Source organism: Haemaphysalis longicornis, unplaced genomic scaffold (genome assembly GCF_048455015.1).
Source record: "Haemaphysalis longicornis isolate Haplotype H1 unplaced genomic scaffold, Haemaphysalis longicornis Haplotype H1 scaffold_2, whole genome shotgun sequence".
NCBI lineage: Eukaryota > Metazoa > Arthropoda > Arachnida > Ixodida > Ixodidae > Haemaphysalis > Haemaphysalis longicornis.
Window position 1 is genome coordinate 281,502,426 of NW_027526295.1, and position 26,478 is coordinate 281,528,903.

At 44.2% G+C, this 26,478-nt stretch overlaps 1 protein-coding gene across 1 annotated transcript in view; it reads right to left on the reverse strand.

Annotated features, from left to right (window-relative positions):
• Positions 1–5,454: 5,454 nt before the first annotated feature.
• Positions 5,455–26,478, reverse strand: part of Impbeta11 (importin beta11) — a 58,477-nt gene continuing 37,453 nt past the window's right edge. The window contains exons 19-26 of the mRNA XM_077700753.1: positions 23,840–23,919; positions 23,650–23,730; positions 22,966–23,061; positions 17,354–17,467; positions 17,103–17,224; positions 15,848–15,940; positions 15,091–15,166; positions 5,455–7,200 (exon numbers count right to left, since the gene is read on the reverse strand). Of these exons, the coding sequence (XP_077556879.1) occupies positions 6,949–7,200; positions 15,091–15,166; positions 15,848–15,940; positions 17,103–17,224; positions 17,354–17,467; positions 22,966–23,061; positions 23,650–23,730; positions 23,840–23,919 (914 nt within the window). The 3' untranslated portion in view covers positions 5,455–6,948. The remainder of the gene's footprint in view (positions 7,201–15,090; positions 15,167–15,847; positions 15,941–17,102; positions 17,225–17,353; positions 17,468–22,965; positions 23,062–23,649; positions 23,731–23,839; positions 23,920–26,478) is intronic.

Here is a 26,478-nt window from a genome sequence, read left to right on the forward strand (position 1 = left end):
ATTTCTGTTTTATACATGCCATTGTACAGGAAATTATTTAACGAGTGCGCATTAAATAAATAATGCGCACCCGTTTAATAATTTCCTGTATACTGGCATGTATAAAGCAGAAATCGGGCCGCGAGGCAACTCGTAAAATAGGCATTGGTCATAAGGACTGGCCACAAAGCCAAAAATGTGCATGAAAATAGCGTGGGGTCCACCCACTGGCATTATCATGGCAAGGTACTTTGCCAAGCGTTGTCCAATATTGGCCTTCCAGGGCTTGGCCAATTGTTGGCTTGTCACCTTTCCCAAACACCAGCCAATATTGGCGGCCGAGGTATTGCCAAGCTCGGCCACATTGGCCACTGATGTTTTGCCATGCTTGGGCTTGGCAATTTCTGCTGCTTGGGGGGCCCTTGATGGGGAAACCCCCTGCTACCGCTAAGCCTTGCGCGATGCTTTTATCTGGCCATGCCGACACTTTGAGGCCTGTACGTGGGCGGTAAACAATCTTGTATTCGTCCTCCGGTAGCTTCGGTAAGACGTATTTTCTCGGACGTTGAGCGGGGTACTTGCCAGGGTTAATCGGCGAGGGATGGGACGTGTGGGCGGCCCGGGCGCCTGTAGATTCTTCTGAGGCTTGAGAATGGGTGGTTGAAGTACCAATCGAATGCTGGTGAGTGGAAGCGATGTTGGCGGCGTGCTGTTGATTCTCCTTTGCATTTCTTCGTTCTCTGAGCACTTGCACCCAGGGGCCAGGACTGTTTATCGTGCGCCTGCTGTTTTCAACGAAGTCCATGGTGGCGATGTGTTGATACTCACTGCTGGAAGTCGGGTTCTCCGGTAGCATGGGCCCGTCTTGGGTGGTGCGCATGCGATTTCAGTAGTAGGGCGAGGCCAGAGGTCCATGCCCGGGGAAGAGGTGCGCCGCGAGCCCGAGGAGGTCGGCGCTTGTGGCACGTGGCGCTCGTCGCTCATGGCAGCCGTTCCAAATTTGCTTGGTTAGGCTTCGCGAGAGCGCTCAGCGTGGCCGGTGTTCAGTCGAGCGATAGCGGTTCAAAAGTCCACTCACCGGCGAGTAGTTGGGTATGTCTCGAATCGGCTCGTCCCAAGGATTACGAGGGAAGTATACTTGTGAAGATCCTCTGGGGTTCTAGCCGCAGTTTCTGACGAAAACGCGGGAGCCCATGCATGCCCGATTGCTCAAGAGATGAAATGCAGATCAATGAGTGCTCCTTCGAATGACGCTACACCAGAGGTTTATCCAGAATTTCTATTTTGGAGGAGTGTTAGGGGGGGGGGGGGGGGGGAGGGGGGCTAAATCCCTGCGCCACACGGAGCCTCTAGAACACCACAGCTCATCCTAGGTGAACATACTGAAAGCAGGGGTGAGACAGCTGAACCAGATCTGGGAGCAGTTTTTGGAGCAGCGAAATCTCGATTTTGGAGCAGAAGAACCTTGATTTGGAGCAGAAGAATGACATTTATTTGTCACCTTAGGAGCACGAAAAATCAAATTTTTGGCAAAAGCAGCAGGGGGGGGGGGGGGGGGGAGTGCACTTTTCAATCGGTTTAAACGTACATAACACTGAAAAAGCCTTTCAATAAAGTTTTTCTACCATAGTATCACAAGGTGCAAACTGCACTACATTTTTACCAACCATTTTTAAATTCTTAGGCTCTATGCATATATAGCGCGGAGCGCCTTTGAGACCATCGAATTGGAAAACTAAGCAATTTAAAGGCATCTTTATTATCACGTGAATGCCTAAATTATTACTTTTGTAATCACAGACTGGGCTTAAATTTACGCACAATTGTAGAGCCGCGGCAAAAGTTGCGCAAAGCGAGGTGAGAGTCTAAGAGAGTTCTACAAGTTTCATATGTGCGGATTATGCGGCGATGGTCTGTGAACCGCAGATCTACGTATCGGCAGCAGCTTTGAAACATGGCGGCCGGCGCCACAGTACCGGCACAGCCGTTCCAATGCCTTCGCATTCACTACATCGTGCGGAGTGCTTACGGGTAGTAGAATTTTTGTTGAATTTAACCCCCGGCAGATTGAAATTAAAATACATAGTTTACCAAGCAAGTGGTGCGCGTTGCGTCAGTGCTCTGACAGGTGGTGGGAGATTACGTCTATCGGTGCGTCGCGTCATCCTAGTACTGGTAAGGCGAAGGTTGCGCATGTCGCGTCCTAAGCAAGTCGAGGAGGACACAGCGCGATTTGGCGAGCGAGGCGACAAGCGAACTCAGTGGGTGCAGTCTATAGTGTACTACACCTAGTATGGGGGGCAGCTATGGAGGCGGCCAGCGCATTGTACATTAGACAGTTTTAGAGCTTTCACGGATGACAAGTGCGCATGCGCAGAATGCAAACGGTCGCCATGCTGTGGCCTTTACATTGCTCCTGTACGTGGAGGTGACCAACATGGCGGCGCCCTGCCCTCCCGCTTCGCAGCGATAACAGCTTCGTGATAATTCCCAAGTGCGATATCGTGTTCTAAGCTGTTGATTTCGCCTTCAATTTGCCCATTCTTACCCTTACACGAAGTTTCAATCTGAAAACAGCTTTTCAGCTGTTACGCCGGACGAAGTGGCGTTTGTCGTCGTCATAGCAACGGGCTCGAAAGATCACGAGTGGCTACAGCAGCTTGTGGGTCTGTTAGTAGATGGCGCTAGGAATAACGCGCGGAAAAGTATGGAAGAGATGGGTACGTAGGGGGAGTAATCAAACGGATGAGAATTTAACCCAGCGGGGGTAGGCAAAAAGGGGGGAGGGGGCAATGGGAGTGTAAAACAAGGGTGAAGAGGAGGTGGGGGGAGGCACATCTATTAGGTTAGCTAAGAGTTGGGCAAGTAAGTGAAATAAAACAGGCAAGTCGGTTGCTCACAACCGACGCCCATTCAAAGGGAGAGCCACTAATCATCATCATCATCGGCTACGGGTGGAAAGTACGTGAAGTCAGGCGCCCTACACACGGAGTCACGTACGTATAACGTATAAGTGTTTCAAACTACATGCACGTATACTTTTCACGTTTGCATGCGTGAAATTTGTACGCACGTAAAACTAAACTAAGTCCTAAATCATCATAAGTCACTGTCCTGTTGCCCCCACACCACAAGGATACAGCACCCATTGACCCACGCTTGTCCCGTTGGTAGCAAAAATTGCTCCTCCATGTGGTTACCCCTTGAGAGACGGGCTTTCAGCGAGCATACCCAGTAGGCGAATTTCCCGTTCCTGAGAATAAAGAGCAATAGTAATCACAGTTGAATAAAACGACGTGTGCCTTTATGAAACCACAAACATATGGTTCAAGCGAGGTAAAGTGTTGCAAAGTACAAACACTTCACACATGCAAGTTGCTACGTACACTTTTTAGGGGTGGAGCACTTTAGGGGCTTGGCTTGTTATCTCGTAGCTCGTACGGGTCACGGTATATAGCCGGCGTAGTCACGGTGTCAGGCACCCAGAGGCTTCGAAAACAAAACCACTGCCCCTGGTCAGGATCGAACCTGGGTCCCTTGCATTACGAAGCCGATGTCTATATCATATGCAAAGTGTTGGGGGTGATCTTTGCGCTGCGTCGTTGCCACGGAGGCTGCCGTTGTTAGGCCGCAAATAAGCACACAATAATATAAAACATCATGAATTAACACAATAATTACCCAAAATCAATCAGAACCCAATCCAGTCTCTTTATAGGCCTTGTTGACTACTTTCTGTATCAATGCCAGACTGATACTGAAACTAGTCAAGAGGGCACCACAGCCACTCTGCCAAATCGCTGCTCCGTAATTCTGCAGCTTTCACCTTGAGTGGAACTGCTTTAATGTTTTTGAACATGTAAATAAATTTTCATTTTGACTGTTACCACTTTTTTTATTGTCACATTTGTTCACCCTCTTTTTTTTATCAGAGTCCACATTCTCCCCTTCTCCTAGCCAAGAAATGAAATTTTTTTGTACAGCACCACACAGGTGATCTAAATTATTCACTACGGTGTTCCTCGGAAGTGCTTTGGCGTGAAAAATCCTTTGATTCTACTACATTTTCCAAGTTTGTCAGCGATAAATATGGCATTTCACGTGGCCCGAATGAATTGAGCGCTCCTTTGAAGAATCAGATGCCAACACAATGTCAGGATTTGTTTAGGCAGACTCAGGTGGGTTCCTTCTGCTTTGATGCATTTCTTCAGAACTCCTACCCATGTAAAGTATACCCCAAGCAACGAACTGAAACTGGCAACGACAGCAAAAACAAATTGTAATTCAGAACCAAACTTTTTGCCACATTAGTGCCACCATCACCGCTACCGTTTTCCTAAAATTACTCCTGCCAGGTACCCGTAAGTGGTGGTTTTTCAGCATTTCGCAATTTTGGCAAAACTATTCAATATTTGGTAGGCTGAGAACTCCGTTTGAATTTAAGCAGTCCAGTGCCCTCACTCGAGTGCAATCTGGTATGGCTGAAGCAAGCAATGCATTGATCAGCTGAATGAACGTTTCACATTTTCTAAATGCGCTGCGCGCCCTACCAAGGGAAAAAAAAAAGGCTGCCAGCAATCATTCATGCTTTTTGAATCAGTCCTTCCAACCCCATGGGGAAGCACAGTTAAGAAGCAATAGAAAGTCAGTTACACCAACTCTATGGAACACCCACTGCTCGATGAGATGTTTGGATGCACGCAGCTTCAACTTGCAAAGGAGCTCCAGAAGCCTACACAATTCCTTTCGCAAAGTAGCATGCATGTCTCATGAAAAGTAGCATAACAGCTTAAAAAATAGATAAGCGTAGACGAACACAATAGCAACTAAGACCACAACAGGCCCAACAAAAAGTGCCGGCATCGAAGCAGAGCAGTTTAACACGGCCGACACTCTCAGGTCACCAGAAGTGCATGAATGAAGCTACTAGCAGGTTTCTCTGCTTCCCCACGTGTAAAGGTGGCAGTGACACATAAATACAGCCCCAAGGACAGCGGGGATTCAAAATAAGGCGCAGGAAAAAGGTGGGAAAAGCTTTGCCGCCCCATTGTGAGCATTCTGCCATTTGTGCAAAAGCTATATTTGACTCGCATATGCTTGAGCACACAACTTCACGTTTGCGATTGTTTATTGACCTTGTTTAGAGAGTGATTCAGAATACGTACCTTTGTCACTGATGGACAATTTTTTAAGACTGCTGAAACACCTTGTTGGGGCAAAATGGGGAGATGAGCTAGTTGGTGAACATCCATGAGTGAAACTTAAGCGCAAACTGATACAGGGACGGGAAAGCGCCGGTGTTGTTTCCCTTTCTCGTCCCTGTGTCAAATTGCGCTTCAGTTTCACTCATGGACCCCGTTGAGACATTTTGTATGAAATACCGCAGCTTTGTTCACAGATTCCACTTGTTTGGACAGCTTTATCTAGAGGCACTAACCCATATTTGTGTGAAATGTGCTAAAAGGAGACAGAGAATCTTGGTGCGGGTAACATTTATTAACAGGCTCTGCTTTTATATAACAAAAACAAGCTTTTCTTTTACTGACAGTGCAAACAAAAGTGCAAATAAAAAGTGTCTGACTTTCACTCGTACTGAAACCCCGTGAATGATTTGGCAAACAAACTACAGCGAGGTACAATTCCCTGCATGGAAAAAGCAAGTGGAACACCAATCGAAAATATCTTCTAGCTGGAAGAATTTTGAAAGAGCAACAAAAAGCATTGTGCATCGGCATCACGCACCATTAATTGGCTTGCCTCAAGCTCTTTGCACAAATGTTGCTGCCAAATTTGCTAACGACACACTTACAGAGAAAAAAAAGAAATGCGGCACGAGATGTTTTATTTTTGTGGCCATGTGCTATCTTTAGCTTTACATTGACACGTTTGTTTCATTAGCACGTAATGCAAAACAAGACTGCTGTTTTTTCTAGACAGTACAAAAACGTTAATAAAATGTTAAAATGAGCCGCTCAATGGCACCTACCTGGGACAATTAGTTCCTCATTAAATGAAATTACGAATCAGGAGCATTGTGCCCCCTTTTTAGGTGAACTTCCCTAAAATAACATTAGTACAATGAACTAATTTCTTAAAATACTCCAGAACAATACTGTAAAATCCATACCACACAAATCTGCTATTTTGTTCTCAAAGTAAAAAAAAAAAAAAAAAAAAAGCAGTGTTCAGCAATCACTTTCAAAAGCCCAAAGCCTTAGAAGTTGTAGTGTTCTCTTTTTATATATATATATGATCTGTGACGGTACCCAGAGCAATAAGGCCATGTCAAAAGAAAAAAAAAAAAAGGAAAAGAAAAGAAAACGGAGAAAGAAAGAGAAAAAGAAACAAAGAGAAAGCTGTCCAGACGCTTGGAAACAAAAGTGGCCCAAACATCGCTAAGTTCTAGAGGTAGCTGCTTTCCAAGCTGCATCACCATACATAGCGATTTTCCAGCCATCAGTGTTAAGTAATCTTGCATCAGCCACTTATTAAAGGTCACTCACTGAACGTGCGAAACCTAAGTTACTTGCTATAGGCTGCATTTCCAAGCTTTTGCGACGAAGCCCCCCACATAAGCATTCACGGGTAATTTAAAAGGAAGAACAGTGCCTTCTATATAGAAACCTTCAAGTAGAGAACTGAAACACACACATCAGCCTATTCAAAGCCAATCCTTATAATGTCCAAATATCAGTGGCACTCCAATGTCTCGCACAAATTGAGCACATCAGTTACGTAGCACTACCCAGCACACTTTCACAACGCAGGATAAGAAAACGAACAGAATCACTCAAGGGGTGGCCCTTCCATGTGCGCTAGAACACCAAACATACACCAAGCAAAACACGGCCCCGGTTGGTCAGTCCAGTGCAACGCTGACACAAGCGTTCTTGCTCTTCCTCTCTTCAACATTACAGGGGAAGAAAAAAAAACCAAAAAATTGGCGGCTGGGACAGAGGCGGGCGTTCATCAGGTTGGGTTGGCGTTGCTGGGGGTGTGCAGAGTGGGCCTCCCAGGGTCCGCCAAAAATTGTCCGCCTCCGTTGAGTTGTTGGCTGTTGCCGCCGTCGAGGTACGTCTTGAGCTGCTGCATGGTCTCAACGTCCACCTGCCCCATGAGCTCCTCAAAGCTGTGCTCGCCGAGTGACTCACGCAGGCTGCGCATCTGTGAGCACAGGTAGTCTCGTAGGCCCACTGTGTGCACGGGGTCCTGCCTTGACAGCTGTGGGAAGAGAACTGGTCAAGCATGGACACTCCGCCATCTGAACCCAGCCCTCCCTCTGTTAGTGTATGTATATATGTCAGTGTGTCGAATCGAAAAAAATACCGGTTCGGTTCTGGTTCTGGCAAAATCATTTAGTTCCGGTTCAGTTCCGGTTCGACGAAATAACATACCAAACCAATTCGCGAACCGGTTTGATGAGTTGAATTATCACTGAAATTAGAAAAAAAAATACATTTAGTAGTTTAAAACGACAGTCAAATGAAAATACAAACAAAAATTCAAAATGCCGCTGTTCCCCAAGGGCAGTGGCGCAACTGCAAAGCAAACTTTAAACAATTACGAGATATTAGAAAAACAGATGAAGTGGCGACGATTTACCACCTACTTTCTCGCCCAGACTTTACGTTCTCCTAGCGACTATTCATAAAACCACCGCCAACAGATATGACGGAGGGATATATTTTCTGCCCTTTCTTTTTCTGTTGAAATCGCAATCATCGCTATGGAATCGTCCATCACGCTAACCTTGAAGCCTTACATTTAGGCCTGCGTACTGGCACGTTCAAATACCAGCGCTTAATACCAATGGCGCACGTTTTTGATATTTGCAACAAAACAGAAAAATCCTACAACAGGCACATAAATACTACCAATGAATTAGATTATTTGGTCACCCTTAATAATTTTTTAGCTGTCACCTTATCGAACGTGTCAGCCACACTTTTGTTAAAAATAAGCTTTAGTTAACGCTGTCACTACGTTATTGCTCTTACCACAGCAATTCCTTCTGCAATAGCTATGCCCAGGGTTCGTACAGGCTTCAAAAGCAAAAATTCAAGGGTTTTCGAGGACTTCCAAGGACCACAAAACACATTTTCAAGGCCCCCGTCTAATGTTTTATCTGGGATTATTTATAACTTTTCCAACACAATGCAAAAGTTTTTTATTGCACAATATCTAAGCACATTAGTGCACATTTAGATAGGTGCTAACGGGTTCGTAAATGCTCCCCCAGCTTCATTTTTTTTATTTCATGGCTGGTATTTAGAGGTTTTTCTTTTTTCTTGGTGTTTTGCTGAGACTGATTGATTTCAAAACTTAGTTAATGCTGCGTGCATCTCCTGCTTTGTCAGCAAGAGTATCAGCTGAAATTAAATCGAGCAAGTGTTGCTTCAAGGCAAGATGAACTATGTACACGTCCACCATTTTCACGTAAAAGCAAACGTCGATGGAGCGTATGAGGAACAGCAAACATGCAATGAGCAAGCGTCCATAGACTAGATGGAAGATGCAAGATAGAGAACAGAAGCTGGCTTTCACTGGATTGTATCGTGATATAGATTGGATTGACAAGTGCCTGCTCCTAATGTTGCTTCGTAATAATGAAAATCTACCAAACTTGTAATTTCATGCAATACACTGAAACTTGATTGTTACAATGTTTTTTTTACATTTGTTAACACCTAAAACCCACGACAAACACTTTAAATTCTTGTCAAAAGACAGGGCCATTGATTCTCTCAGGAAAAATCGTTGCATCATCCGCAACTTATTTCGGTTTTTAAACTTTTGACTGGGAATGCCATGTACACACAAAATACATTTAAATATGCACACACAAATAACCATATTTCCATTTATCCCTTCATATCCTTACCATATGAGGACAAGCACACTAGGAGCACCAGCGGTGGTTGCATCATCCTCAACTTATTTCGGTTTTTAAACTTTTGACTGGGAATGCCATGTACACACAAAATACATTTAAATATGCACACACAAATAACCATATTATACTTTTTAAAGAGAAGGGCGTGGCCTACGAGCATTCGTTTTCTAATGTTAGAGAGAGAGAGAGAGAATAGTCTTTAAAGGAGCCATGAAGACATAATACAAGTTTGTTTTATTCGAAAGATTTCGCGTTTTATTGTGCCCACAGTGCTTGTCCGGCAGCAAATGCTGCCGCATTCACTGAGAATTTTTTCAAGGACCATTTAAAAATTCCAGGACTTTCCAGGCCTTGAAATTGACACTTTTAAATTCAAGGGTTTTCAAGGACCTGTGCGAACCCTGTATACCGGATGTGTGCATTACAATCAGTATGTCATCGTACCACCTGACCCCCGGCCATCGTTCCGTGTGCTACATTGTGGAATCTTATAACGGATTATGCTATTACAAAATGAAAGGGAAATTTGACGCGGCGAGCATGAGGTGGGACTTTTTTGGGTAGACGCTCTTTAATTCGTCCACAGCAGTACTCCCCTCCGGAACGAGCAGCAGTAGAAGTAATCTAGCGAGTTGGGCAGTCAGTGTAAGTTCACCTTCGAAATAAAGCAGATCTGAAAGGGAGAAAACTGCAGAACAAGCAGAAAAGATGATCGCTGGGCGAATGGGGCAGTTTGAGGGACCGGCCCTCCTTTCTGCACGCGTCATCTGCTTTGTTACTATTTCTTCTTCCAAGACAAGGTCTAGGGCTGCAGTTTCTTGCCAAGAGATTAAGTGCGCACCTTAATTACAGTTTTCCCTGACATATCTGTTGTTATTTGCATCTGTAAAAAACGGAACTTATCCACTGTACTGTCCTCGAAAACTGACCACGGAACTCACTTCCTTTGCATTGATGACACATTTGGTTGTGAAACGCAGGGCAAAGAAAAGTATAGAGCAATATCCACATTTTGGTGCTTTTTCTTACTTATATTTGGTTTTACTTACTTTTTGCGTAATATTTTAAAACGTGATTCGCCTTTTCTTTTTTGTTGTTTTCCGTGTAGACACATTAAAAAAAAATCTGGCGCATTTGATGTCCCGCGCTATATCTCTGCTCCGAGGCGCAGCCTATGTTACAGGCCGGCAGACTTATTTTAACAAGCTGGTGATATTAAACGTGGATCAAAATCTCGATACACGGACATTCTCGATTTCCATTTACTTCAGAAAAACGGTCATGGGGAAGGGAGATCGAGGCCACTTGTGGTCAGCAGCAAACGGCTTAGCCACTGGGCAGCTCCTGCGGTCACACTTGTCAAGTATTAACAATTTGCAGGTGTCGGTCTTTTTAAACAAATTATGAAATGCAAAAAAGTTTGCACACATCGGGTGTGGGCTTTCGCTGTTGCACAATGAAGCACTCCTGCAGCCTCATTGCTCCAATGAAGTCAGCTAGGGAAGGGCAAAGTCGTTTTATATCCCCTGCAAGCTGCCGAGAATGACATTTTGTTTGGTCAGCTTCCACAACGCTCGTGCTTCCAGCAGCACTAGATGACTGCTACATTAGTGCTCATTCATTTCCCCTGTTCAATAATGTTCAATTATCTGGAGGGGAAAGTGCGCGAGCGAGTATGAAGTTGATGGTACGTGAAAGAAAAAAAGGCCTGAATTGCATTGACTGTGCAATATCAACAACGGACTGTTGAACCGTTTCGGCATGAACCGGTAACCGTTATTTCTTTTTTCGGTTCAGTTCCGGTTCGGGTTCAGCGTGCTCAAAAAATAACGATTCGGGTTCAGTTCTGGCAAAAATACTGGTACAGTTCCAGCTTTCGGTGTGGTTTGGTTCCGGTTCGACACCCTATATATATATATATATATATATATATATATATATATATATATATATATATATATATATATATATATATATATATATATATGGTTCGAATTCAGTTCCGGCAAAAATACCGGTTCAGTTCCGGTTTTTGGTTCGGTTCTGTTCTGGTTCGACACCCTGATATATACCTATACGTATCAAGGTTGCAGTCGTCATTAGTGCTATTCGGCTTTTTCCAAAATATATTATAGGGCCGAATGACGTGTGTTTGTTACGTTTCTTTGATACATTGATAAATAAGCGAAAAAAAAAAAAAAAAAAAAAATATATATATATATATATATATATATATATATATATATATACACACACACATATACATATATATATCCCCAGACAATTGAACACCATCATGCTCTATGTAGCAACAGGGGAAATGAATGAGCACCAATGTAGCAACGGTCTGTTGCTGCTGGAAGCACGAGCGTAGTGCAAGCTGACCAAACGAAATGTCATTTTCGGCAGCTCGCAGGGGATATAAAACGACTTTGCCCTTCAATAGATGTGACTTTATTGGAGCAATCAGGCTGCAGGAGTGCTCCACTGCGCAACAGTAAAAGCCGACACCCAATGTGTGCAAACTTTTTGCATTTCGTAATTTGTTTAAAATGTCCGTCACCTGCAAATTGTTAATACTTGACAAGTGTGACCGCAGGAGCTGCACACTGGCTAAGCCATTTGCGACGTGCAAACTTTTTGCATTTCGTAATTTGTTTAAAAGGTCCGTCACCTGCAAATTCTTAATACTTGACAAGTGTGACCGCAGGAGCTACACACTGGCTAAGCCGTTTGCTACCGATGCAGTTTTGTCTCTTTCAGATCTGCTTTTTTTCGAAGGGGCACTTACACTGACTGCCCAACTCGCTACATTACTTCTACTGCTACTCGTTCCGGAGGGGAGTACTGCTGTGGACAAATTAAAAAGCGTCAACCCAAAAAAGTCCTATCTCATGCTCCACGCGTCATATTTCCCTTTCATTTTGTAACAGCATAATCTGTTATAAGATTCCGCAATGTAGCACACGAAAGGATGGCCGGGGGTCAGGTTACGGTACGATGACATACTGATTGTAATGCATATATCCGGTATAGCTATCGCAAAAAGAATTGCAGTGGTCAGAGCAATAATGCAGTGACTGAGCATTAACTAAAGCTTACTTTTAACAAAAGTGTGGCCAACACATTCGATAAGGTGACAGGTAACAAATTATTCAGGGTGACCAAATAATCAAATTCATTGGTAGAATTCATGTGCCGGTTGTAGGATTTTTCTGTTTTGTTACAAATATAAAAAATGTGCGCCATTGGTATTAAGCGCTGGTATTTCAACGCGCCAGTACGCAGGCCTAAATTTAAAGGAGCCATGAAGAGAAAATGCAAGTTGGTTTTATTCGAAAGATTTCGTGTTTTATAGGGCCCCCAGCGCTTGTCCGGATACAAACGGTGCTTTATTCACTGAGAAATTAAACAATTTAGGTTAAAATTTTGATTTTCCCGCTCAATCGTGCGTTTTCGTGGTCCCAAGTGACATCACGGGAACCGACCGCTCTGCAGCCTAGAGTGCCTTCATTCACGCATCCGCCGTACAGGGTAGAGACACGTAACGCTGGCGCCGCCATGTTCGGTTGCTCGCTCGCCGCCGAAGCAAGTCATTGTGTCAAAACCGCGCTAAAATTATCGCCGCAACGCGGTTTACTGAAGAAGTTTGAATCATATTGTCTGTTTCGCGTTGCTAGGTCTCGTGGGAAACGAAAAGAATAACGCGCTGAGCCCGTTGGCCCAATTGCGGCGGCACGGGACCGTTCGAAGGTTGTCTCCACCCTGTAGCGGTGTTGGTTTGTTCCCGCGTTTCTTTACGTTCCGTAACCTAGATGGCGCCACCATACCGTGGCAAGCGTTTGGTTTGTTTTTGCCCGCATTTAAACCTGGCTTGTTTTTTTTCTGGGAGAAAATATTCGTTCCCTGAAACAGTGCTCGCTCGACAAATGGGGTCACGTAAGACACCGTTGCTTGCGTCAATCGGCCAGTGTCGTCTGAGACAACCCCAAGCCCCATAGTGCTGTGCAGCTAAACCAAAGCATGCTGTGCGCAGTACGAACAGCAGAACGCATCAGTACTTCTGTGTTTACATGTGCTTTCGTAACTTCCACTGTTTGTCCCATCATTCCTATTGCTTTGTAAAGAATGTGCCCTAAATTTAAGCGCAAATCGCTCGTTCGTCTAGTTTGTCTGCTTCTGCCAGCCTCCGCCAATCGCAGAGCTTAGCCCATGTGACATCACAGGTTCTGTTGCGGGAAATGAGCTGGTGGGTCGCATGACCATTCCCGTTTTTCCTAATTATGTAGCTTATTTGAGCGAAGTTTACGTTAAAAGTGGTGTCAGTATGATTCTAACGAGACAATCTTTTGAATGAACCAAACTTGTGTTTTCTCTTCATGGCTCCTTTAAGGCTTCAAGGTTAGCGTGATGGGCGATTCCATAGCGATGATTGCGATTTCAACAAAAAAAGAAAGGGCAGAAAATATATCCAACCGTCATATCTGTTGGCGGTGGTTTTATGAATAGTCGCTACAACATGAAGTCTGGGCGAGAAAGTAGGTGGTAAATCGTCGCCACTTCATCTGGTTTTTCTAATACCTCGTAATTGTTTAATTTAAAGTTTGCTTTGTAATTGCACCACTGCCCTTGGGGAAAAGCAGCATTTTTAATTTTCATTTGTATTTTGATTTGACTGTCGTTTTAAACTACTAAATGTATTTTTTTTCTAATTTCAGTGATAATTCAACTCATCGAACCGGTTTGCGAACCGGTATTTTTTTCGGTTCGACACACTGATATATATATAAGTAAACATCGAACAAGGTAGAAACCACAATTGTTGCCAACGTTTCAGCGAAGACTTGCCTTCATCAGGACCCTGACGAAGGCAAGTCTCTTTGCTGAAACGTTGGCAACAATCGTGGTTTCTACCTTGTTCGAAGTTTTCTTTTCTTGTGTTCTCTACTATCTTCCAAGTTTTATTGCTCCCTCTCTCTCTCTCTCTCTCTCTCTCTCTCTCTCTCTCTCTCTCTATATATATATATATATATATATATATATATATATATATATATATATATATATATATATATATATATATATAGCGAATCAGAATAGGAAATGAGGGGCTCGTTGAAAATAACACAGAAATAAGAGTTGGCAGTCAAGAAAACCGCAGAAAGCAAAGGGGAGGATGGGGTAGCTCATTGAAACAGATAAAGAATTTGGAAAGAAATATAGTGGAGAAAAAATTCCCGCCAGGTGGGATCCGAACCCACGACCTCCAAAATACTGGTCTGGTGCGAGATATATATATATATATATATAAGGGAGCGAGAGAGTGGGGAAAACATTTACTACCAGAATATGGTGGCTTAAAGATGAGGTTGGCATCTCAAATGATGCAAGAGGTGTACCGTAAAAAACAAAAAAATACCACAGCTAACCCAAATGCTACAAAAAAGCTCTCCTTTAAAGCACCACGAAGACAAAAGGTTCATTAAAGGGACTACTTTGTCCCAATAACAATCATACCAATATTATCGCAAACTTCAAAAAAATAATGGATTAAAGAAAACATGAAGAAGTGGCGTCCCCTTAGCCACTTTCTGGCAACTTTTCCATGACGTCACAGAATCTCTTTTGCGTGATTGGTGGCCGCCGAACTAATGCATCGCTAATACACATACCTGGAAGATTGCAGTAGGGCCTCTAGTTCTGCTTAATCACATCACTTGAATGCTAACGTGCAGCTGACACACTGAAAATGATGTTTTTATGACGTCACTCCTGCCCATAACCCGTCACTGTAGCATGAAATTCGAAAGCTTTCCAATACTTCCATTTTCATGGTTAAAAAACGTCTTTCATGGCTGCAATGGACAACCGAGGAAACAAAATTAAACAAAGTTGTATTTTGTCTTAATGGAACCATCAAGCGGTGTGGCCTGGTTGGGCTTGTACTGGTTAGGCGATGGAAATTGCTTTGATAGTGTAGAGCAGCTGAATTAACCTTCATACACATAATTTTAACAAGAAAGGGATTGAGAGACCATAACTTCTGCTGTCCTTGGCTCAGGGCACTACAAGCTAGAATGGCAAAACATGGCAGCTGGACACACGCACAGTGCTGTGTGTGTGTGTGTCCCCGCTCGCTCTGCCCCATTACCCTGAGCCGTTCCTGCTCTGCGAACATGCACCAAGCAGTCCACTTCAACAACGTGACCAAGGGTTACCTCAATTTTGCGGCGGTCATGTTCACTCTCTTCCTCACTGGGGGGTACTGGTTCGTTGTCCACCATAACAAGGGAGCTGTGCAGAGATAAACAAATGACATGAACAACAAGTCAACACATTCACAGCAAACCATTGTAACCTGCTCATTGGCCACAGTTTAAATGAAGACAATGCAAGCCCTCACCAAAGCTACCTACCGTAAAGTTCCAAAATAATGCCCACCCAAAGTACAGTGATACCAAGTGAGAAACACGGGGTGGGCGAACTTTCGGGCCAGGTGCGAAAAATAACAAAAAATATGTGGCCGCACCGCCAACCAAAACTGCGGATATAGTATTAAGAAAAAATACGAGATGGACAAACTTTCGCGTGAAGTGCGGAAAGGACAAGTTAATGACCCCATCAACACATGAATAGATGATTCACGTTTATTTTGTTCACTAATTGGCGCTAAAGCCATTGATTTGAGGGGGTGGGCTGGGCTATCTTTGGAGTCTTTTAGCAAATAGAATATTTCAACCCTAAGGGTGGGGTGGACAATGTTTCAAGGGAGGGCATTCCCTCAGAACTTTATGGTACACCCAACGCTTACACTAAACTATGATTATCTGGCATGTGTGCACTCTCCTCCCTACTGTATCGGGGTTCCATTGTAACATCGGGGTTCCACTATAATAAGATTTTTCATCCGATCTGTGCTTCCCCTCAGTACAATTGCAACTCCCCTGAAAGAAAGACAAACACGTGAACACTCACTCTACTTGGGCACCCAAGTTGTCACACTTGGTGACATCATTCAGGACCTCGACAATGGCCAGCAGTATTCCGCAGATGCGCTCATACACAGCACTGGGGAGAGAGATGGGGAAAAATAGGGGGCAAAAAAGAAGTGTAGGGCATGGGCAACAAACAGACTGAGGCAATACTGCATGCCCTCACTTTTTCCTAGAGCTAACCTGTAATAACGGAAGCAATAATTTTGGCAACAAGTGACACAAGAAATAGTATGCTGCCATAAATTTATTCCAGCTTGCTGTAGTATAGAACTGCCTCAAAACAAACATCTGCATTGAGATTATCTTTTAAAAACATACCACGCAATGGCACTGTTTCCACTAATTATGTCAAATGGGTTAACACAAAGCTTTTGCTACCAGACAAGCATACGAAGGCTACACCGATTGCGTCATCAAGCTGTGTCGGCAGTGTAATACGAGGACAGTTTTTTGCATTTTAGACGAGATACACAACTCTGAAGTTTTGCACTTGCACAGAAGAACGCTCCACTAAAGCCATCAACTCATACATTAAGAATTCACGAAACTTTGCGACCATGAAATGAAGCCTTTCCTTAGTTCATAAAAAATTGTGACTACCACCCCATTCGAATGCCCCTCATGGGCCACACATTCCTCCTGGAGTCCGGTGCGATGTGGGAAGAAAAACGCTCCCACTCTATGCAAAGTAAAATAATTTTTCCACTGCATCCTTTTTTTGTCTTGTTACATTGCTTTTCCCTTGAAGCTGCTAGCTGCAAAAGGAGGCTAAGTATGCGGCGAGCACACAGGATTACATGTTGTCAATACAACTAAGTACCACTGCTGCAGTGGAAAGTTGGGAGAACAGGCTCGAGGAAAGTGACGGCATAAAAGAATACACACAGAACCAGAAGGGAACAAAGACACAATGGATAAATATGCGGTAGCAAAGATCAATGGCAATAGCGCATCCCATTATACACCCTACACTCGTGCATAGCTGTTCACAGCTGCTGGCGCTAGCTGCCATCATATGATTTGTTTTTAATGCACTGTTTCTACAGCAAGCCTCTCAAGACAGCACTAATCGGTCATAAAATCAATGATGTCATGTAAATGACGCGCAGGTTCACTCAACTTCGAAAACTTCTGTCCCTAAATCTGGAAAGCAGAGGCCGTTCACGAATTATCTGATCTTTTGAATATTCCCACAACTAACTAAAAGCGGAAAGGAAGAAGCCGCATGCCCTCACGTAGAGTTGGACGTCAGTATGGATGTGAGTGTAAGGGCCAGAAGCTTCTCTCTCTCGACTGGGTTTACGAGTGGCATCTTCTCAATCCACTTGTCCAGCAAGTTCCCGAAGACATCTTCAGCCTGTGCATACAGCGTGGGGGGGGAGCAAGTGTAGGAGGGTAGGGGGGAGGGGCAAGCAATCAGAAGCTAGGCCACAAAGTGCGCACGACTGAGAAACAAACGTGAGCGGTGGCGTCACTAACGACTCACATCGCATCCTTTGCCCTGTGCTTCTTCCTGGAGGAGCTTGGTAAAGCAGGACTTGCAGTGCAGGATGACACGAGAAATGATGGACAGGCACACGGAGGTCAGCATGGAAGCTTTCTGGGGGAGAGAGAAAAACCAAGGCACCCAAGACCACCAGTAACTCTTAAAAACAGCAAAGCAGAGAAATGAAGCTTGAAGAATGTGGGAAAAATTTCCACGCACACATAATCACCGAAAAGGGTAACCTTGCCCTCATCGTCAATCGAGCACAATATGCCCTAGTTATAACTTTTTGTAACGACTGGACATTGGGGAATTTCAAGTCGCCCATGCGACAAAACCCACTACTGAAAGGAGATATAAAAGCACTTTCAGAGTAAGTCTTTCCCTTACTCTATTTTACCACTGGAAAGTGTTGCATTGCCCTCATCTTCAAGTGAATGCAACATGCTGTGGTTTACCTCTCTCATACAAACCCTCTCATCCAGAAACAAACGGAGAATGGATGTGAATTAAAGAAGTAAAATTCTTCAAGCACCGTATGCTCCTAATACCGTACCAGTACAGACAAAAGATGAGCAAATACTTACGTAGTAGAACACAAACAGCTGGAAGAATAGAATCAAGAAAGAGAAACAGTGCATCCTGCATTGCGTGTCCAAAGCACAAGTGACAATAAGGTGGACCAAGTGTACGCTATTGCTCTGGGCTTAGTGCGTTGCATTCCCAAACATGACTGAGTAGTCGCTTTGTGAGCATTTCTTGCTGAGATTCTGTCTGGGTCAGAGATCGGCAATATACAAGGAACCAGACTTTGCTATGTGAAAGGCTTTGACAATCTCATGAGTTTGCTGCCGAGTATGTTTGAACAGGACCATGTTTTTTTTTTTTTAAAGAGGAGTGCTCCCGTAGGCAATGCAGTGTGCTGACAGGTGGGAGTGTTTAAAAGCAGTTGAGCTGTTTCTATGCTTTTTTTTTATGGACCGTCAGAAGGTGAACAGATACGCTTGCAAAAAGTATGAATTCTGTGAACGACACCAGCTGAACATGCAATACTTCATTCTAAATTAAACTAGGCATCCATTTTTTTTTTCTTCTCTTTGGTGCTACTTTAATTATTCACTTTGTCTAACCAACTGGACTAACTGCCTTCCCTAGTGCTTGAAGATGGTTTGCAGGACTTAAAGCCCGAGCTCTGCGATCTAGTTTTGATAAATTCCTCAGTTGATCAAACCCCTTCCATTTCTGCAAATATATACCGTATTTACTCGTGTAATGATCGCACTTAAAAAAAAAAAAAAATCGATGGAAATTTAGGGGTGTGTTCATTACACGGGGTAAATTTTTCGCGCAACATGTCTGAGCACAGAAAATGCAAGCAAGTTCTGGGTCAAAATTTTTATGATAGGTCTCATGAACATAAAAAAAAAGATTCACAAAAACATAATAAAAACTCCGGACACCGCCGCCAGTCGCTTTGCAAAGTGACACAAAATGCAATGTTGTCACGAATTATGGAACGTGCCGGAACGAGTTTGCTGCGAGGTGACAACAGTTCGACCAACAAATGGCTGCTACTGTAAGTACGGGGCATCAAGACAGACATGCCTGCCGATGCAGCAACCTGAGTGCGTTTTTTTTTCCTTGTCTTGTGAGTACATTATGCGCATTTAGTGACAGTTTCTTTGTCATCAATATTGAAGGCATGCTTGCCAATATCGCTAATATCGGCACAACTGCCACAATATTAGTCATATCCTGTTTGAAAGGGAAGGAGAGAGGTATGCACGACCATCATCAGCTAGACTTGGCACAGATACGACATATTGGTGCGGCTAGTTCAGGGTGTGTTCATTGCGCGGGAAATTTTAAAAATCGAACTTTGACGGCAAACTGCAGGGGTGTGATCATTATGCGAGTAAATACGGTGTATTCCAGCCTCACAGTACACTGTTCGATGGAGTCGATGCGTCCGCTATCCATAAAGATATTGGGTAAACATTGGAAGGTTTAAAAGGCAAACTTTAATTAAGTATAAATGAAATACAAAAAAAAAAAAAACATTAAAAAATAAAGTTCCTTCCTCTGCTTAGCTCCGTAAGAAAAATGCGCTGCCTCAGGTGCTGGCAATGTTAGACTGGTGGTCCTGGCGTCTCCACTGCCTGCAGGTGCAGCCCGGCTCTGTGTAATGTCACTCAACACCTCTCGCCCGGGCTGCAGGGCAGCAGGAAAAATCGGCCGAATTCGTTTTCTGGTCAGAGAGGGAGGAAGAACCGCACACACAGCACGAGCACGAACACAGAACACACTTGTTTCTCCCTCCGAAGGGCACCGGATTGCTCGGAGTTCAGAATTTATGGCACCTCGTTGCGCACCCGTGAATATACGCAGAACAATATATATACAGTCAAGTCTACTTATAAAGATATCATTTATAACAATATATCGGATATAACTATGAAAAACTATGGCACTGTCCACTTTTGTATGCTTTCTATGGCAAAATAACCTTTAAATACAATGTTCCAGCGCCACAATATCGGATATAACGATTGAATCCAGTTCCAGTGGGCGCCCGAAATGCGAGCTGCTGCCGCGCCAACAACGTGCGCCGCAAGCCGTGATGCGCCTCACATTCCTTCCACCCGTCAGAAAACGAGTCGACTGCGCCACTTACGAGGAAGTGAGAGGAGGAGGGGAGCATTTGTCCTTCCAAACCCCCCTCCCGGCGCCGCCGCTTTGGCATCGCCCCCGCGCCCACTTGCGAGATCACGGCGCCGGGCATTTGCTTGTTAGCTTGTTGTGTCACGTGCGCACTGCTTTGAATTTAACTGGGTGCCTCTTCTATGAGCGGCTATATTTTGGCCTCTTCAAACTGCCTTCGTTCTTCTGCAGAAGGGACGTCAGGGCCGACGTTTTGGAAACATTCGAGTGCCTCAGGCGATCGTTGCGTGGATACGCGCTGTGGACCGCAGGGACAGTGACGACTCTCAAGACGCGGTTGTGCAGCCTGCTCGGGTAGCGTCTTCGCAGGACGCCTAACGCACAATACAATCCCTCGGAAACTTTGTTTCCGCTAAGGACCTTTTGCTCGGCTAGGTGAAGCACCTATTCGCCGCGAGCTCGACATGTAGGTGGCGACAGCGTCGCGCTGCTAGTGTGGATGCTCCGCTGAGCGGCCCGTAAGAATGCACACTGTGGGCGCGCTTCGTGCCTTTTTCCCGCCGTATGTGCGCACGAAAGGTGCAAACAAGAGTGGTATGCTGTAGTTCGGTTCCTCAACGTTCAGTCTATAGCATGGAAGCGGCAGTAAGTTTTCATTACTACGCCAAAAAAAGCGACGACTCATCGGGAATATCAGAATGGCCGTAATTGTGACAATGAACTTGTACGCTGTGGCTCGTAGCAAGCTCGATCTTTCCAGACTATAGCTTTGGGCCTTCAATAGAAACAAATCAGGAAGAAACAAATAATAATAAATAAATAGAAACAAATCAGGAAGCCTCGATCTCTGAAATTCAGTTTACAACGGCAATCTTAATCGCTTTCACTGGTAGCATGACGCATTCTTGCATTTGTGGGATGCCCTGAAATGGTAACACTACTTAACTGCCCCGAAATTCTTTCTAAGAGCCTACGATATTTTTTGTGTGTTCAAAAGGCAACATGAAATTACTGAATTTTGATCAGCGCAGAGATATAAATGTAACCGCTCTAACGGGTCTTTTAAATGAAATTTTAGTGACTCTGAAGGAAGGTTTGATGAATAACGGTTTCGGATCACTTATTTAAGGCTTTCGTCGCAAGTGAACTTGCGAATTGAATTGTCAACGCACGCAGTACAAGCAACATCTCATGTTTAGCTAGGTTTTCGCAAAGTGACAAGCAGGTTTACAGTGTGCAAACCAAGCTTTTGGGACCTCACAGTGAGCACAAATTTTCTGTCACGGCTGCCCTGTTGACCATTTGCGTTCCTTTTAAAATCTAACAGGTGCCTGCAACCTAGTGAGATGTTTTTGCATTCTTGCGTAAGCTCGCTTACGAACCCTAAAATGGAAATAAATGAAGTTGTGCTGTTGCAGATGTAGTAAAACATTTCCTTTTTATTTCTTGTTGCGAATCAGCGCAACAGGTTCCCGGTAACTACCTTAATTTGTAAACTGAATATCGCCTTTGTCTTGGCATTTAATTCTTGAGGATTGGTTAAAAAATGAAATTCTGTGCATTTCGTTTTTTTTTTTTCGGGAAGGAAGGGGGACGGGGGGGGGGGGGGGGTCCCGTCAACGTTGCAAGAGCAGCGAGAAGAGAACGCATGTAACGCGAAAAGCCAAACTATGATTATCAGTATTACTTACAATGGAAACTACGCTAGGCGTCGTGTTCTGTAGCGGTGAAAAAGCAGTATGTCTTTTCAAAACTGATTAACCTCTCTTTGGTCCGGGATTGTCCAGGAATTGTGGATCGCCTTTTTCAAAATTGTATTGAAAGCAAGCATTGTGGAAAAAAAAAAAAAAAACAGCGAGTCATGGCACACACCCCTCACACATGTGGGCAACAACGTGCATTATATAACGTGTTTTCTGTTTTTGTTTTTGTTTCTTTCTATAAGGACACAGCGCAATTTTACAAGGATGTGGGATTTGCACGTGTATGCACAGGTTTTGTCGCTTCTTACCCGTTTCGCGTACTAAACTTTTATCCTTTAAATAATCTCCACGCCACCTTCAAAACACCCTTCGACGTTCCCGAAACGGCAGACGACTGCACTCAACAATAAGAAAAGTGCTATGTGTGGAAGCAATGTTTATAACACGTTTCACACTCAAGCGGGGACCAGGGCGAAGATGTTTCGTGGAATTAAACCAGCGCATTAACCCGCAACGGCCGCTGATTATTGCGTTTCTAGATGAAATGTGCAAGCAGAGGTAGCTATGTCATTGCTTACTGCCAAACGAGCACACATATTGGTTGTTTTGTCGGGTGCAGCAGGCGTCTTGCGCTGCACGCAACGTGAAAAAGCAGACGACGCGAGAGCGCCATCCACACTAGGAGCGGTTCGTCCCGCCGCCGCCAGGGGCCGACTGTGTTCGCGCTCGGGGCGAATAGATGCTTTTGAAAGAGATGTGCGCTGACTTCGTGTGCAGCAAACAAAGCTGACCGACTATGGGGCTCTTTGATTTACAGTGTTGGACTCACTGCGGATAGACCGTGGGTAGTCGAGGATACCCCAAAGCCATAAGATTACACGGAAAAATCGAATGCTGGACTGCTTCTTGGAGAGTCTGCGGCAAGTCCGAGACTGTAAAAAAAGAGCCCCTATGGCTTCTCTTCGGCAAATAAGTAGTAGTACGACCTTGCTTGCAGGCGAATAAAATGTTTTGAGCTCTGTTTCGTCTTTTTTTTTTTTCGCAGACCGCTTAATGGAATTTCCTTGCCACTTGGATATTGTTATAAGTGGACTAGACTGTATATAATAATGAAAACCACTTGAGCAAAGCTCAAGAGACAACACTTTACCTGCGTCTGCTATTAACGCAGCACAGAGCAAAGGCATGCGTAGAAGGCACTGCCTAGAAAACGAGCCTAGAAGACATGCCTAGGGACACCCAGCTCACCTCCCCTTCTAGGCACTCATCCAAGGCATAGACGAGAAGCGGGTAGAACAGTTGCGGGCCCTCCTGGGGGAACACCCTAATCACCAGTTCCACCATCTGAACAGGGGAGAGACGCACACGAGATTCCACTGCTAGGAGGAACCAACCTCAATTTACAAAATAATGAAACAAAATTTATCGCGAAATTTGAATGGCTATTCAAATAATGAGACAAACCTTTTACACTTTCAAGGTACACAAAAACTTTAGGTTGCTATTTCCGTTACTCGTATTTTTGCAGGATCCCCAACTACAGGATGCTGTCATAATAAAATGCATTTATTTTCTGTTCCCATGCCTCTTCCTTATCATTATTAGTACTGTGCGCATGGGTTTTCTTCAAAGTCATCAACAAATTGGCTTTCATCTAAACACTACAACTTCGGTGGTTACCCCCGTTTATTTTTATCAGCTTTAAAACCTGCCATGGCTTCGCTGGAGCTGTTCCCCACTTATTTTATTTTTACACAAAAGATCCAATTTATTGTTTCCTTTATGCACATTTTGTGGAAGCCCCAACTACAAGATAACAACAAAGCACAATGCTTCATTTCTAGGCTTTCTTCCCGACAGATTAATGCTGCCAAACCAGCCAGGCCATTCTATTTCCCACCCACTGTGTCAAAAACTCGCAGAAGAGCTCACCCGCATAACGAACAGCATGCCTTCACGGTTCAGATCATTTACAAGGTCCGTGGTTGACTTCAGCAGCCTGTCGCCATACATCTAAAAATGAAGGGCCAAAGTCAAATACAGGGGTCAAAAGAAAAAGGCAAGATGGCCGAAAAACAAGCGCTAACCCAATGCAAGAGGAATTCAAGAAACAAACACTTACCTGTAGGAACTCCTTTGGAAACAGCAGTATGTAGGCCTGCACCACTTGCAGGCACATCTTCATGTTTTCAGAACCCAGCTCTGGCAAGAGACAGCACTTTCACCATCACTATCAGCCTGCTTGAGGGAGGCCCACTTAATTAACCAGCTACTCTACAAAGCCTCGACTACATAATGGAAGCCTGTTTTAAACAAGCTGGTCTTTACTGAGGCAGCAAGTCACTGTCTCCATGATTGAAAGAGTCATATATTGGGGCCACTGTTATCTGCTACAGCAGACATCACATGCTGGAATGGCACTGCCTTGTGAAGGGTTGAGTTCCTCTAATGTAGAGATATCTCAGGAATAAAGTTGGCTTTGAGTATTGACTGAGTGGATGAACACTTAGTCAAACCCGACTATATCGAACTCATTTACATCGAATTATCCTTCGCGTCGAACTATTTCTGGACGCGGTATATATTTACAAGAAGAATATATAGCAAAAATTAACAATCAGAATGACGCTGCTCAATTACAGTTGGACTTATATGAAACTGAACGTTTCAAAATGCAACTGCACGCGTTTCAGCCAGAAATGATCAAATACAGTAACCACTTATTTTTTAAAGTCGGAAAGCATTGCCTTTCCAGATGATGTTAAGTACCTGGGCCTCACATTCTCATCAAACCTGACCTGGACCAAACACACTGAAACCGTAGAAATGAAGGCTGGCCGTGTACTTAATTTTATTAAAAGAAATTTCAAAAATGCACCACAGGACGTAAAGGACACTACGTACATAACTAATGTGTGCCCCATAGTACGAGAAGCTATTATTCAAAACCGTGCTGCCCGCTTTGTAACTGCTTCGTTCGGCAAGAGTACCAGTGTTTCCGCAACAAAAAAAGCACTGTCTTGGGACTGCTTACAAACTCGCCACACAGTATGTCGCCCACTATTTCTCAACCAGATACTAGCTAACGAAGAAACAGGTATTAACCGCCAGACTTATTTAAAACCTCCTGCTTACGTATCAAAAAGGAGAGACAATAGCAAGAAGATTAGAAAAATTCATTGCGTGCCGCACCTTACTTTTTAAATCATCTTTTTTTTCGTGCACAATTGGCAATTGGAATAAGCCTCTGGAAAACGTTTGCGCATCTGGTGCTAGATCTGACACCGCTCTAAAGCGTTATCTGCGTGGCGACATTGAAAACAGTGTTTCTTGAATTGGCGTGATCTTGTTCCGGTCAATTATTTGTTTTGTTTTTTTATTCATTATTTCTGCTGCGTGTTGCTGCCCATTGCAATATTTGATGACCAGTCTGACTAGTTTTATAGAATGTCCATTTTTTTATTTCGTCTTTCGTCTTGTTTTCCTTTTTTCTCTTTTCTTTTCTTTTCTTTGCCTTCGGCTCCATCGATGTTTGGTGTTGTACAATGCTCTTTGCCGCAAGCTTTAAAAAAATGTTCCTTTGGATTTTTATTTTTGTATATATATATTTTTTTGGTACGAGATTCATGATTTCGTTTCTGGGCTGAACACTTTTTATGTATCTCCTACAACAGTGCCCGCTGGGAGAATGTAGTAAGCTGAATAAATAAATAAATATAAATATATGACTTTCTCAGGACCGTGAAAAAGCGCCGTGAAATGTGGGTGTTGTTAAATTTGAACAACAGCAACTATGCCTACAAATAGTTTCGTGTGACAGATTTACAAGAAGCTTCAATCTACACTATAAACTACTAATGCTTTGTAGGGATCGGAAACCCAAATCACCAAATAAGTAAAATGCGAAAGGCATAATGCAGCGTAGGTGCCAGTCACGTTGCATTAAACAAGCCTTGTACAATAGTGGAATCTCGATGATACGATTCTGGGTGATACAAAATTCAGGATGATACGAATTTCTGAGAAGACCCGGCTAAATTGCATTCTTTGCAATGGGCAAAATTTCGGCTGTCACGAATGGACCTGCGCGGCCTAGCGGACGATACAAACGAACCGGTGAGGTGCCCGACTGCCGAGCGAGCAAGTGACGGCGACGTACGGGCTCTCTCTCCCCGCTTTGTCCCTCTTTCTCCGGGAATGGCCAGGATGTTATTAGTGCGCGCGGGGCGCCAAGTCTACCCCGGCCGTGCCGCCGGGGAGAAGAACGCCCTAATGGCCTTGGGGAGGCCATCAAGGCAGTCAGGCAGCGACTTGATGTTACTCAGTTGCTGGCGTCTCATTGGCCTTGGGTGGGGGACTACGCCTTCGGAATGTGCCACCCCTTGACGTTGCCCCCATCTGCTCACGGTGGGCGCTCGGTTGCTAAGATGCGTGCGAGGTTTTTACTGTAAATGGGCTTCTCCCAACCTCATCAACCAGGCTGTCAGCTATCTCACGCTCAAGAAAAGCCCTTTCCTTCAAGGAGAAGCTGGAGATATTAAATAAACTCGACAGCGAACCAAAAAGGAAGGCAGCGACTTGGCAAAAGAGCTCGGCCAGCCGCCATCGACGTTGTGCGCCGCTGTTGGGCAATGGGGCAATTATTTTGCAAAACTCGCAGCACTTTGGCGTGAACGTCAAGCAAATTAAAGGAGCCATGAAGACAGAATACAAGTTTGTTTCATTCGAAAGATTTCGCGTTTTATAGTGCCCACAGCGCTT